General features: G+C 61.1%; 1 protein-coding gene across 1 annotated transcript in view; it reads left to right on the top strand.

Moving 5' to 3' along the window:
- The window catches only part of Mpped1 (metallophosphoesterase domain containing 1), a 56,403-nt gene extending 44,709 nt beyond the window's left edge, over positions 1-11,694 (top strand). The window contains exons 4-6 of the mRNA XM_076853364.2: positions 7,562-7,677; positions 9,950-10,063; positions 11,576-11,694. Coding sequence (XP_076709479.1) covers positions 7,562-7,677; positions 9,950-10,063; positions 11,576-11,694 — 349 coding nt within the window. The remainder of the gene's footprint in view (positions 1-7,561; positions 7,678-9,949; positions 10,064-11,575) is intronic.
- The last annotated feature ends 221 nt before the right edge of the window (positions 11,695-11,915 follow it).

Raw genomic sequence — 11,915 nt, forward strand, 5'->3', positions numbered from 1 at the left:
TCACCTCAGCCATCCTGAGCACAGGGTGCAGAGCCTGGAACCCTGGTCCCAGCCCCTCTTATGTCCTGTGCATCCTCAGACACACTGTTTGACTTCTCTGTGCTACGGTTTCCTTCTCTCCCAACAGTTTTGTCCTGAGGGTTAGCTGAGCAGCTACTTGCAGCGGTGGCTGGTGAAGGGGTTTTGGGGAGGAGGGCGAGGTCTGCTTCTGGGCAGCAGCAAAGAGTGTGGAATCACCCGTGCCCCACTTGGACGCCCCTCCACACCCGGGCTTCTGTGAAGTAGGGGCGGAGATGGCAGCCACCTCCCTGAGCAGGCTGTGAGAACAGGGCCTGTGTGGGTGGCCCTCGGTGGCCCTCCAGCATGGCCCCTCCCTCTCCTCTCAGGCGTTGCATGCTGGCCTGGACGTACCGCTGGGCTTAGCCCCACCTAGGGTCATCCCAGGCCTGGACCCTAGTGGCCTAGGCCAGGCTGTGCCCTGCTCACTGACCCCTGGGCCCACCCCTGCCCTGGGCTGTGCACCCGGCCTGGGAGGCGGGAAACCTGGGCAGGAGCCCTGCTCTGCTCTGCTGCGGCCAAGCACTGCCCCCTCCCCTGCACGGGGGCCGGGCTGCGTGCTTGGGGGAGCCTTTAATGGTGGCGCGAGGTCATTTATATTGGCTAAGCGGGCTTAATTAGGCTAGATCCGGGGGTGACCATGGGCGCACAAAGAAGCTGTTAAGGGGTTAACCTCCGGGAGATTACATTGTATTCAGCGCTCTGTTAAAGTTTGAATTAATTTTTCCCATGGGTTTGTTCACATTCTAATTTTCAACTAAATGAGACATCTGTTTCAGAAAAGGGAAATTTGCTCTGGTTGCCATGGCAACTATCATTCTGTAAGAAATTATTCCAATGGTTACTTTAGAACCGAAAGACAGAAATTCAGGACAGGAAGCCGCCTCCCCTTGCTCAGCCGGAATTCGGATTCACCGCCCTCCTGGGGGCCCAGAGGTGCCCTGGACGGGGCAGATGGGGCAGACCCCTGGCTCCTGGCCCGAGGGCAGTGGGGCGGGGCCCAGGCACCAGGTTGTGGCACGGCTCCTAGGGACGCTCCAGCTCCACGGCTCATGCGTCCATGGGTCTCAGAGCCCGGGAACGTGGGCGGTGAGGGCGGCTGCATCCCGCCGCTCAGGTGACAAGCCCTTCTTGTCCCCTCTGCCCTGTCCTGGTCTGAGACATCAGGCACCCTGCAGGAGGTGAGGCCGCGGGTCCCAGTGCCTCCTTCCAGAGCCTCGAGGGCTGAGGAGGGGCCTCCATGGCCGACGCACGCTGGGCGGGACCTGGCCTGGCAGAGCCCGAGTCCGTGGACACTGGGCAGTTCCTTGTTGTCCAGGCCCGAGGGCTGTCCAGGCCTCAGTGGATAAGGTTGCCCCAGAGAGTTGCTCAGGTCCCGCGAGTCCTGCCTGCCCTCAAGAAAGGCCCCTGCCTGAGGCCAGCTCAGAAATGTCCTTGGAAATGCCCCCGACGACCTGCCTCTCTGGTCCCCAAATTCTAATGAAAGTTGCAATGTCACCTCTTTGGCAGGCGAGCTCCGGGTGCTCAGGTGTGTGTTCACGGGGCCACAGTAAGGCCCTCCTTCCTGTGCCAGGCAGTGGGTCCAGCAGTGAGCAAGAGGGACCTCCTGCCCCTGGGGACAAGGTCTGCAGACCACGCCTCCTTGTCCCACGACATGGGAGGAAACTGGCTGGGAGGGGTCAGGAGGCCAGCGCTGGGCAGAACCAGGGTGTCCGGCTCCAGCTTTAGGGTCAGAGGGGCCAAGGACCTAACACTATGGTATTAGTGTCCACGGACCCCGACCAGGTCCTGGGGGACAGTCAGCTTGCCTGGGGCTGAGATGGGACGGGAAAGGAGGCGGGGAAAGTGGGAAAGACAGGACCTTTGGCCCCGTCAAGACCTGGTTCCCGCCCACCTGTCCTGGGCTGCTGTGCCATCTCGGGGCACCCTCGGGTGAGCGGAGTTCAGCGTCCCAGAATTCCAGGTCAGGTGTTTCCAAGGACCGGGCAGGACGGGCCACCCAGAGGAGGTCCCTTTGTGCTGGGCGAGGGAAAGCCGGACAGGCAGAGGCTCCCCAGGGGCAGCTGTTGGGGTCCAGGGGGTCTCTGACGTGTTTCTGAGTCTCTATCGAAAACTCACCCCCTGTGGTGGCTCCGGAGAACTAACAGCTGCTTCTCTCCACACTGAGGAGGCCTCGTCCTGCCTTGTAAATATTTGATTAGATTTTTGAAAAATGGAGCCTGTGTTTGAAAGTCAGTGCCAGAAATCCACTGCTCCTTCTCCCGTTGGCTGGGGCTCCTGAGGCCCGGCATCCGGGCTGCACAGCTACCCGCAGCAGCACCGTCCGCTGCCCCAGGGCCCTCGCTTAACCCCGGGCTCGGAGCTCGCAGGAGCCTTCGGAAACCCAGCCTGGCGGTCAGAGCTGAAGCCGCCTGGAGCCAGGGACAGGGCTGTGCTGGCCAGGACTGCAGACCAGGACCGCAGGAGGAAGGGCCACACCGTGACTCAGGCGCAGAAATGCGTCTACTAAGTAGAAATATGTTTAAAATATCCCTTTCCTGCTCTCTCTACTCATTCCTTTGCTTTTCCTGTTTCTTTTTTTTTTTTTTAAATGCTGTTGCCACCCATCAAAATGCAGTTTAAAACACATTGCCTAGGCCGGAACTTTGTCATTTATGTTTCATGGGTGAGTCTAGGAGGAGTCCATGTCAACAATGGTGATGGATGTGGTGGTGATGGTGATGGCGGTGGTGGTGGTGATGGTGATGGCGGTGGTGGTGATGGTCGTGATGATGATGGTGATGGCAATGATGATGGTGGTGATGGCAATGATGAAGGGATAGTGGAGGTGGTGATGATGTGTGGTGATGGTGCTCATGGTGGTAGTGGTGGTGAAGGTCGTGATGGTGATGATGGTGGTTATGGTGGTGATGACCTTGGTGATGGTAATGGTGATGATGATGGTGGTGATGATGGTAATGATGATGGTATGGTGGAGGTGATGATAATGGGTGGTAGGATACTGGTGATGATGGTGATGGTGATGATTGTGGTGGTGTTGGTGGTGATAGTGATAGTGGTGATGGTTATGACTGTGGTGGTGACGGTGGTCATAGTGGTAGTGGTGGTGATGGTGATGATGGTGATGGTGATGATTGTGGTGGTGACCATGGTGATGGTGGTGATGGTGGTGGTGATGATGGTGGTGATGGTGGTGATGGTCATGATGGTGGTGATGATGGTGATAGTGATAGTGGTGATGGTTATGACTGTGGTGGTGACGGTGGTCATAGTGGTAGTGGTGGTGATGATGATGGTGATGGTGGTGATGGAGATGGTGGTGATGATGATGATGATGATGGTGGTGATGGTGGTGATGGAGATGGTGGTGATGGTGGTGATAGTAATGGTGGTGGTGATGGTGATGATGGTGATGGTGATGATGGTGGTGACCGCGGTGATGGTGGTGGTGATGATGGTGGTGATGGTGATGATGGTGATGGTGATGATTGTGGTGGTGACCATGGTGATGGTGGTGATGGTGGTGGTGATGATGGTGGTGATGGTGGTGATGGTGGTGATGGTCATGATGGTGGTGATGATGGTGGTGGTGATGATGGTGGTGATGGTGGTGATGGTCATGATGGTGGTGGTGGTGGTGACGGCAAGGATGATGGGATGGTGGGGGGATGAGATGGTGAGGCAGCTGCAGTGTGATGAGTGCTGACTGTGACCCAGACATTATTTTAACATGTTTCAAGGATTAAATGACTTAATCCTCATTTATAGATGAGGGAATTGAGGTCTAGAGCTCCTGGGTATTCAGAAGGTGATTGTACAGATGTGGTTCAACCCAATTCTCCTCCCCCTTGCCCCAAATCACACAGGGATAAGAGGTGGACCATCGTCACCCAGGCCTCTCTGACTTAAAGTTGTGCATAAAATCATGTGCATGTGTGTGTGTGCGTGTGTGTGCGTGCGTGCATGCGTGTGTGCGTGCGTGTGCGTGTGTGCGCGTGTGCGTGCGTGCGCGTGTGTGTGCGTGTGTGTGCGCGCGCGTGTGTGCGTGCGTGTTTGCGTGTGTGCGCGTGTGTGTGTGCATGTGCGTGTGTGCGTGCGTGTGTGTGCGTGCGTGTGTGTGCGTGTGTGTGTGTGTGTTGTGGTCTTCTCTGGGGAGAGTCTGAGAAGCTGAGGAGCTTTCTGAGGTGGACAGGGCAGGCCTAGGTGGGCGTGTCTGAGAAGCTCCTCCCCCTGGTGCTGACCCCAGTGGTCATTCCCCAGCCCCAGCTGCCCCTCCCCTCAGCTGGTGGGCTCTGCCTGTGGATGGGGACCCAGGGCCGGGGCACAGACAGCCTCGTGGTCCTGGGCACCATCTCCCCTCTCACAGGCCTGGAGTGGGACGGGGAGCCAGGCTCTTTCTGGCCTCACCTGTGCCCAGGGCTCCCTGCAGCCTGTCATGCCTGGCGGGGGACGAGGCGGGAGTCACAGCTCCTCCCAGAGGCCAAGAGCCTGGGGGGCAGTGTCTGGGAGGTTGGTGGCCGGTGTGTTCTATCTGTTTTACTGAGTGTCCTCCCTGGAGGGTCCTTGGGGCTGTGGAAGGTGGGGGCCGGTTTCAGCTCTGAAGAGCTGGTGGCAGTCCCTACAACAGCCTGTAACAGGGGGCTGCTTGGTCCGGTCCTCTCTCCACCCTTTATTCAACATTCACTGACCTCCCCGCTGGGCCTGAGTAACAACTGGTCAGCCACCTTCCTCCGGAGCCTCGGGCCCAGGAGATGGCCCTGCAGGCCCAAATGCTGGGAAGAGAGCACCAGGCCTGGGGCTGACCCTCTGGGTGCCCCCCACCCCCTGAGCCTGTCCTCCAGCTGGAGCCTGCTGAGGGAGGACCAAGTTCCCCAGGGTTCCCAGCAGTGTACCCTGTGGCCGCCAATAGGATAGAGCTGTTGGCGTAAGAGACTGGGGTGTCAGCCACCCCACAGGATGACGCCTGAGCCATGGGGGGCATTTAGGTGGCAGCTCTGGGCACATAAGGGCCTTGAAGGCAAGGCTGGACCCACCCTGACTCCTGCCTGGTGGGTGAGTGGCAGGGAGGGACCTGCTGTGGCTCTGCACCCCAGGCCCTGACCCCGTGGCACGGCACCCCTAGGCCTCAGGCTCCTCATGGTGACATGGGAGCACGTGAGCCCTGGGTCCCTGAGTTCCTGGGGCAGGTGACCTCCCTGGCAGAGCTGGTGAGCTGAGCAAGCCTTCACTGACCCACCTGGCCCACCTGCTGCCGGCTGGCGGTCCTGGGGCCAGGGGGCGGGGGACTGTGCTGGCGTGCAGGGTGGCCACCACCTGTCTGGAGCCAGAGGTCCGAGCGGCAGCAGCGGGGGCCGTTCCTCCTGGAGGCTCCGAGGGACCACCTCCCCAGGCCTCCCAGCCTCCTGTGGCCGCGGCCACCTTGGCCTTCCTGCCTGAGTCCACTACAGTCTCTCTCCTCCACTGTTGCTGGCGCTCCTCTGCGTGTCTGTTTCCACATGGCCCTCTTTTCAGGACACCGGTCACTGGACTCAGAGCCCATTCTAGTCCAGTAGGGCCTCATTTTAACTTGATTGTATACGCAGACAAATAAGGTCCTGTTCACGGTCCTCGTAGCACCATGAGGGGACGTAAGTCAGCCCCAACAGGGGTGGCGGTGATGGGGGAGATGGCGGTCTCGGTCTCTTCTTGCTCTGTAACAAGACTCCATGGACAGCTGGCTCATGAACGGCAGGTACTGGCTTCTCACCATTCTAGAGTCTGAAAGTCCAAGACCAAGGTGCCGGCAGATTCCATGTCTGCCGAGGGCCCTCCCTGGCCCAGATGATGGCTGCTCACGTCCTCACCTGTCTCTTCTGTAGGGCACTAAGCCCATCATGTAGTTCCTCTCTCATGCCCTGATCACCTGCCAAGCCTCACCTCCTGATGCCATCACCTGGGGACTCAGCGTATGACACAGACCTTATACCACAGCAGTGTGGTGTGGTGGTGATGGTGGTTACTGTTGCTGTTGGTGTTGGAGATGGTATTGGCAGTGGTGGTAGTGATGGTGGTGGTGGTGATGGTGGTGATGGTTACAATGGTGGTAATGATGGTGATGATGGTGATGATGGTAGTGATGATGGTGGTGGTGGTGGTGGTGGTGATGGTGGTGATGGGGATGGTGGTGGTGGTGATGATGGTGGTGGTGGTGGTGATGGTGGTGATGGTGATGATGGTGGTGGTGGTGATGATGGTGGTGATGGTGATGATGGTGGTGGTGGTGATGATGGTGGTGATGGTGGTGGTGGTGGTGATGATGATGGTGGTGATGGGGATGGTGGTGGTAATGGTTGGTGTTGGTGGTGATGGTGGTGGTGGTGGTGGTGGTGGTGATGGTGGTGGTTGGTGATGGTGGTGATGGTGGTGATGGGGATGGTGGTGGTGGTGGTGATGATGGTGGTAATGGTGGTGGTGGTGATGGTTGGTGATGGTGGTGGTGATGGTGGTGGTGGTGATGGTGGTAATGGTGGTGATGGTGATGGTTGGTGATGGTTGGTGATGGTGGTGGTGGTGGTGGTGGTGGTGGTGGTGATGGTGGTGGTGGTAGCGATGGGGATGGTGATGGTGGTGGTGGTGGTGATGGTGGTGATGGTGGTAGTGGTGATGGTTGGTGATGGTGGTGATGGTGGTGGTGGTGGTGGTAATGGTGGTGGTGGTGATGGTTGGTGATGATGGTGGTGGTGGTGGTGGTGGTGGTGGTGGTGATGGTTGGTGATGGTGGTGGTGGTGATGGTTGGTGATGGTTGGTGATGGTGGTGGTGGTGGTGGTGGTGGTGGTGGTGATGGTGGTGGTGGTAGCGATGGGGATGGTGATGGTGGTGGTGGTAGCGATGGGGATGGTGATGGTGGTGGTGGTGGTGATGGTGGTGATGGTGGTAGTGGTGATGGTTGGTGATGGTGGTGATGGTGGTGGTGGTGGTGGTAATGGTGGTGGTGGTGATGGTTGGTGATGATGGTGGTGATGGTGGTGGTGGTGATGGTTGGTGATGGTGATGGTGGTGGTGGTGATGGTTGGTGATGGTGATGGTGGTGGTGGTGATGGTTGGTGATGGTGGTGGTGGTGGTGGTGATGGTGGTGGTGGTGGTGATGGTGGTTAGGATGAAATAGTGGCTTGATATCTGCTGACAGTGCCTGAGTCTAGAAGGCCATTGGTTAACACAGAGGGATGTCAGTATCTGCTTTTCTCATCATTGAAGGAAATGTCTGGGACTCCCTCCAAGAGTCTGAGCCACTGCTCACCACTGAGCCAACTGAGATGACTTACATTGACGGGTCTAGGTCTGGGCTGGGGGACAGGTCAGGGGGACGTGAACAGCTGGGTCCATCTGGCCCCACTCTGGAGCTGGCAATGAGCTGCAGCCCTGTGGCCGTGGGCGGGGGGCGCTGTGCATCGCCTCTCTTGCCCTGTGGCCTGCCCCCTTCCCTGGGACCACCCTCTCTGAACTGCCCACTCTTCTCCTCCAGGCAGCCCTGGTTTTACGGCTGGGGCTTTAACCTCCCACGAGGCCAAGCCCTGCTGGAGAAATGGAACCTCATTCCTGAAGGTGTTGACATCCTGATCACGCATGGACCGCCACTGGGTAAGATCTGCAGGCCCCACACTGGCTGGCCAGCTCCAGGTGACCCGCTGGGGTTGGGTGGGGCTTTGGGGCGGGGTCCTGGGGCCGTGAACCGAAGTCACCTGGCCTGTCCAGAGAAGTCCTGGATGGGCTCTTCTGAGTCTCATTTGCTGGGGCATAACCCCAGGGTCCCCTTACCTCCTGAGCCTGCCGTGTGCCAAGCCTGGACCTTGCCACACACGGGAGCCTGAGCCCCCATCTGCCTGTTTCATGCTGGACAAATGGGCGCTCAGCCCTGGCCCTCCAGACCCAAGTCCTCAGAACAGAATTACCAGGACCTGCGTGGCCCGCCCCATCCAGGACCCTGCCCCGTCAGAAACCGGGACCCTGCTCCCTCACTGCCACCGTCCCGTGTCCCCAGGGCTGTGGATTCCACCTCCCAATGACTCTCCTGTCCACCCTTGCCACCACCTTGTCCAGGCTGAGGCTGCCTCTCACCTGCTAACCACTTCCTGGGCTCCCGGCTTCCCGTTTGGGACCCCACATCCTAACCATCTGTGTCGCCCCTTCCACTAACCCCCAGCTCCTTCTGACCCTCCACCACCCTGGCCCTCCCCTCCCTCCCTCTCCGTGCCCACCATGCCTCACTGGCCCCGGGCCTGACCCTTGGCCCTCTCGGGTACTCCCCTCCTGTCAGGGGAGAGAGCCCTTCGGTTCATTGGCTACGCTGTGCCATCCCTCCATGACCTTCTGCGACTCCTCAGTCCTTAGAATGGAGTTCAAACTCCCAACACGCTGGTTCAGACCAGCCTCCTGCTCCCACAGTGGCCTCCGTGAACCTGCCATCACGCCCATGCCCTGGGCGGCCTCTGTGCTGGGTGGTGCTGCGTCACGCAGGGCTGCCAGGGCAGGCGGGGCTCCTGGGCTGCGGGTAGAGGCTCCTGAGGAGGAAGCCAGAGCTGGGGGAGGGAGGTGGAGTGGCGGGGAGGACGTCCTGGGTGGAAGGCCACCCACAGGGTGCGGCCAGCAGAGCCTGAGTGCCCACCCACACCTGCTGCCACTGCCCGCCAGCACCTGGGCGCCACCCTCCCATAGACAGTGACCCCGTCTCCTGAGGAGGCAGCGGCCCAGGGCTCTGGGGGTGTAGGAGCTTGAGGGCTTGTGACCAGGTTCCCGTCCCCAGGGCCTCCGACCCCAGGGCCTCCCGACCCCAGGGCCAGTTCTTTCCACGTCCAGCGTCCTCTGTCACGGGAGGCTCTCTGTCAAGGGCCTTGGACCCTCCCTCCGTCCCTTCCGCCCCTCTCCCCCTTCCTGCCCCCCTCCTTTCTCCCTCCTGCCCTCTGGGCGACCCACCCCCACCACATGCCAGAAGCTGTGTACCAGGCCTCTCAGGGGAAATACCCCACCCCGTCCCGTCCCGGCTGTAAATGCTAGGGGGCGAGGAGCTGGAGACCCCTCCTGGCACACACGGGCGGGTGAGATGGGCCCCGCAGCCCAGCACAGCACTTAAAATCATTGGATGAAATAGAGGCACAGAGAGGTTAATTTGCTTGTCCAAGACCACACAGCCAGTAGGCTGCAGAGCCTGGTGGTCACCCCAGGGTCTACTTTCTGCCCATTTCCTGACTCTTCCCCGCCTTCCCATCCTCCTCCTGGGTCTCTGCCTGCTTCATCTCTAAGTCAGCGCCTGACTCCAGGAGGAAGCGCCCCGTCCCTGGCTGGCAGTTGCAGAAGGGGCTATTTGCCCACCCAAACAGAGGGGCGAGAGGAACCCGATTGCCGCTTGGAGTAATCAATTATTCTTCGTTTGTGTAGCTGTGTGAGGATAATAAGCAGCCGCCATCTGGGCGGCTCCGCGAGGCTGGCAGCCAGCAGACACGGGCGCGGCCACGTGAGCTGCTGTGGTGGCTGAGCATTCATGGTCACGGTTCTGTGGTGTTTTGCTCGGGAAGTTTCTGCAGTGGGAGCCTCCCTCCCTGGCGCTGCGGAGCCCCCCCCTGGCCACGGCGCCTCGGGCCCAGCCTGCTGCTCTCTGCACTGGGCAGACGCTCCCTGAGGCCACTTGAGCAGGGAGGGGCTGGGATACTGGCCTTTGCTGAGCACCTCGCCCAGGTGCCCGCGAGGAGGCTACTGCTGGGAGGCTGGCCGTGGCCTTGCGGGGCAGCGTGTGGCGGTCCCTATCCCTGGGCTGAAGCGGGTGGGTGGGGCCTGCTGAAGGAGGCAGAGCGGCCCCCAGGCTGGAGTCCAGGCCCGCGTCTCCCAGAGCCTCACGGCCCAGTGTCTCCCTGCGCAGGCTTCCTGGACTGGGTCCCCAAGAAGATGCAGCGGGTGGGCTGCGTGGAGCTGCTCAACACCGTGCAGAGGCGCGTCCAGCCGCGGCTGCACGTCTTTGGCCACATCCATGAAGGTCAGTGGGCGGGGAGGGGCAGGACCTCACTGGCCCTGCAGAGGGGCTGCTCCCTCCCTTCAGCCCGGGCGCCCACCTTCCCTGACTTCCTCAGCCTGAAGGGCAGGAGCCAGTGGCCACTGTGCCCGGGTCAACGCTTGTCCACACCTTGGCTGCCACTGGCTACCCCTGTGGTGTTTATAGGGGGGCTGAGGGCGAGCTCTCGCAGGACCCGGGGTGCCGTCCTCTGAGCCCCAAGACTAGTCTGGGAAGCCTTTGGGAGAAGGCCGGGGCTTTCCCGAGGCGGGGACATCTGGGCTGTGACGTCCTGAAGGTGGTGGCCCTGTCTTGTCACTCCATCCCCAGGGCCTGGCGCATAGTTGGTGCTTGATGAATGTGGACTGGAGGACAGTCTGCCTGCCTGAGGGGCTCTGGGGCGTGGACGCCCCGGATTCCTAACACCGCCAGGGACATGGCATTCTGGCCCCTGTCCTGGGACGCTGGAGCCACGTTCCTGGGGTTGTGGGGACGTCCACTTCACACTGTGGGGAGTGGGAGGGTGACTTCACCTCCAGTCCTGGCCACCCGTGCCTGACTCGTCCACTCGTCCGCTGTCCCCAGCCCTCCAGCGTCCTCCTGAGTTCAGCCCCCTCCTCGGCTCCTTCGGACACCTGTCCTGCCTGGGCAAGGCTCCCGTCCCCCTGCAGGAAACACAGTGGCTGCTGTGTGGTGGGGTTGATGTGGCTTCCCCCAGAGGCATTTCCCAGCAGGGGACCTGCTGGACCAGGACACTTCCGGTCATTTTCCAGCTCAGAGCAAACGGGCCTCAGGCTGACCCCGAGGGTCTGTGAGGAGTTCTCAGGAGGAGGGGTCCCACCACACCTGGCCTTAAGGCGCGCTTAGGTGACCAGCCGCCCGAGGCAGAGTCCCGAACCCCGGGAATGGGGGGCTCGTGTGCAGTGGGGTGACCAGACTGCAGGGCCGCCAGACCGCGGGTTGCCTGGGACCCAAAGCACACCCTGCACGACGCGCGGGCCAAAGGGGGTCCAGGAACAGGCAGCCTGACAGAGGAGGGCAGGCGTCCCTGTGGCCCGGTGGTCATCTGAGCTGCAGATGAGGGGGCTCTCCAGGCAGAGGGGGAGAAGAGATTGCCCAGATGGTGGCGGTGTCCTGACACCGGGAAGGTGAGGGTGGCCATGGTGGTGACGCAGTGGTGAGGGTGACGCAGAGGTGGTGTTGATGGTGACAGTGGTGAAGGCGATGACGACGTGGTGAGGACGTGGTGGTGCTGGCAGGGATGGGACCGTGCGACGGTGGCCTGGTGCTGGGGGCCACGTGTGCGCGCCCACTGGCCCTGCGCTATGCCTGGATGGTGGCGCTGTCCCTTCCCCGCGGCAGGCTCCGGCTGGGCAGCGCCTTCCTCTCACAGATGAGGAGCCTGCGCTCCAGGGTCTCGCGGTGGCCGCTCCCTCAGGCTCCTGCACACAGCGGATGCCCTGGGGACGGGCCTGACGGGCTGTGCTCTCCCTCCAGGGTACGGTGTCATGGCGGATGGGACAACCACCTACGTGAACGCCTCCGTGTGCACTGTGAACTACCAGCCTGTGAACCCGCCCATCGTCATCGACCTCCCCACGCCCCGGAACTCCTGACTGCCCCGCTCCAGCGCCCGCATCAGCTGCGCACGCCCGGCCGAGCTCGGGTCCCCAGCCACGCGCCCTTGCACCAGAGCAGCCCAGACCAGCCACCTGGCCGTGGGGACCCGCCCTGCCTGGGGCTGAGGCCTGGAATAGAGGAAATCACTTCACTGTCACCTCCGCCTCCTGCAGCTGGGGCCCGGTGCTGGCCCCCTCCCCTCTGCCTGTTCCTCCCT

This window comes from Callospermophilus lateralis, chromosome 4, assembly GCF_048772815.1.
Source record: "Callospermophilus lateralis isolate mCalLat2 chromosome 4, mCalLat2.hap1, whole genome shotgun sequence".
NCBI classification, from domain to species: Eukaryota; Metazoa; Chordata; class Mammalia; order Rodentia; family Sciuridae; genus Callospermophilus; species Callospermophilus lateralis.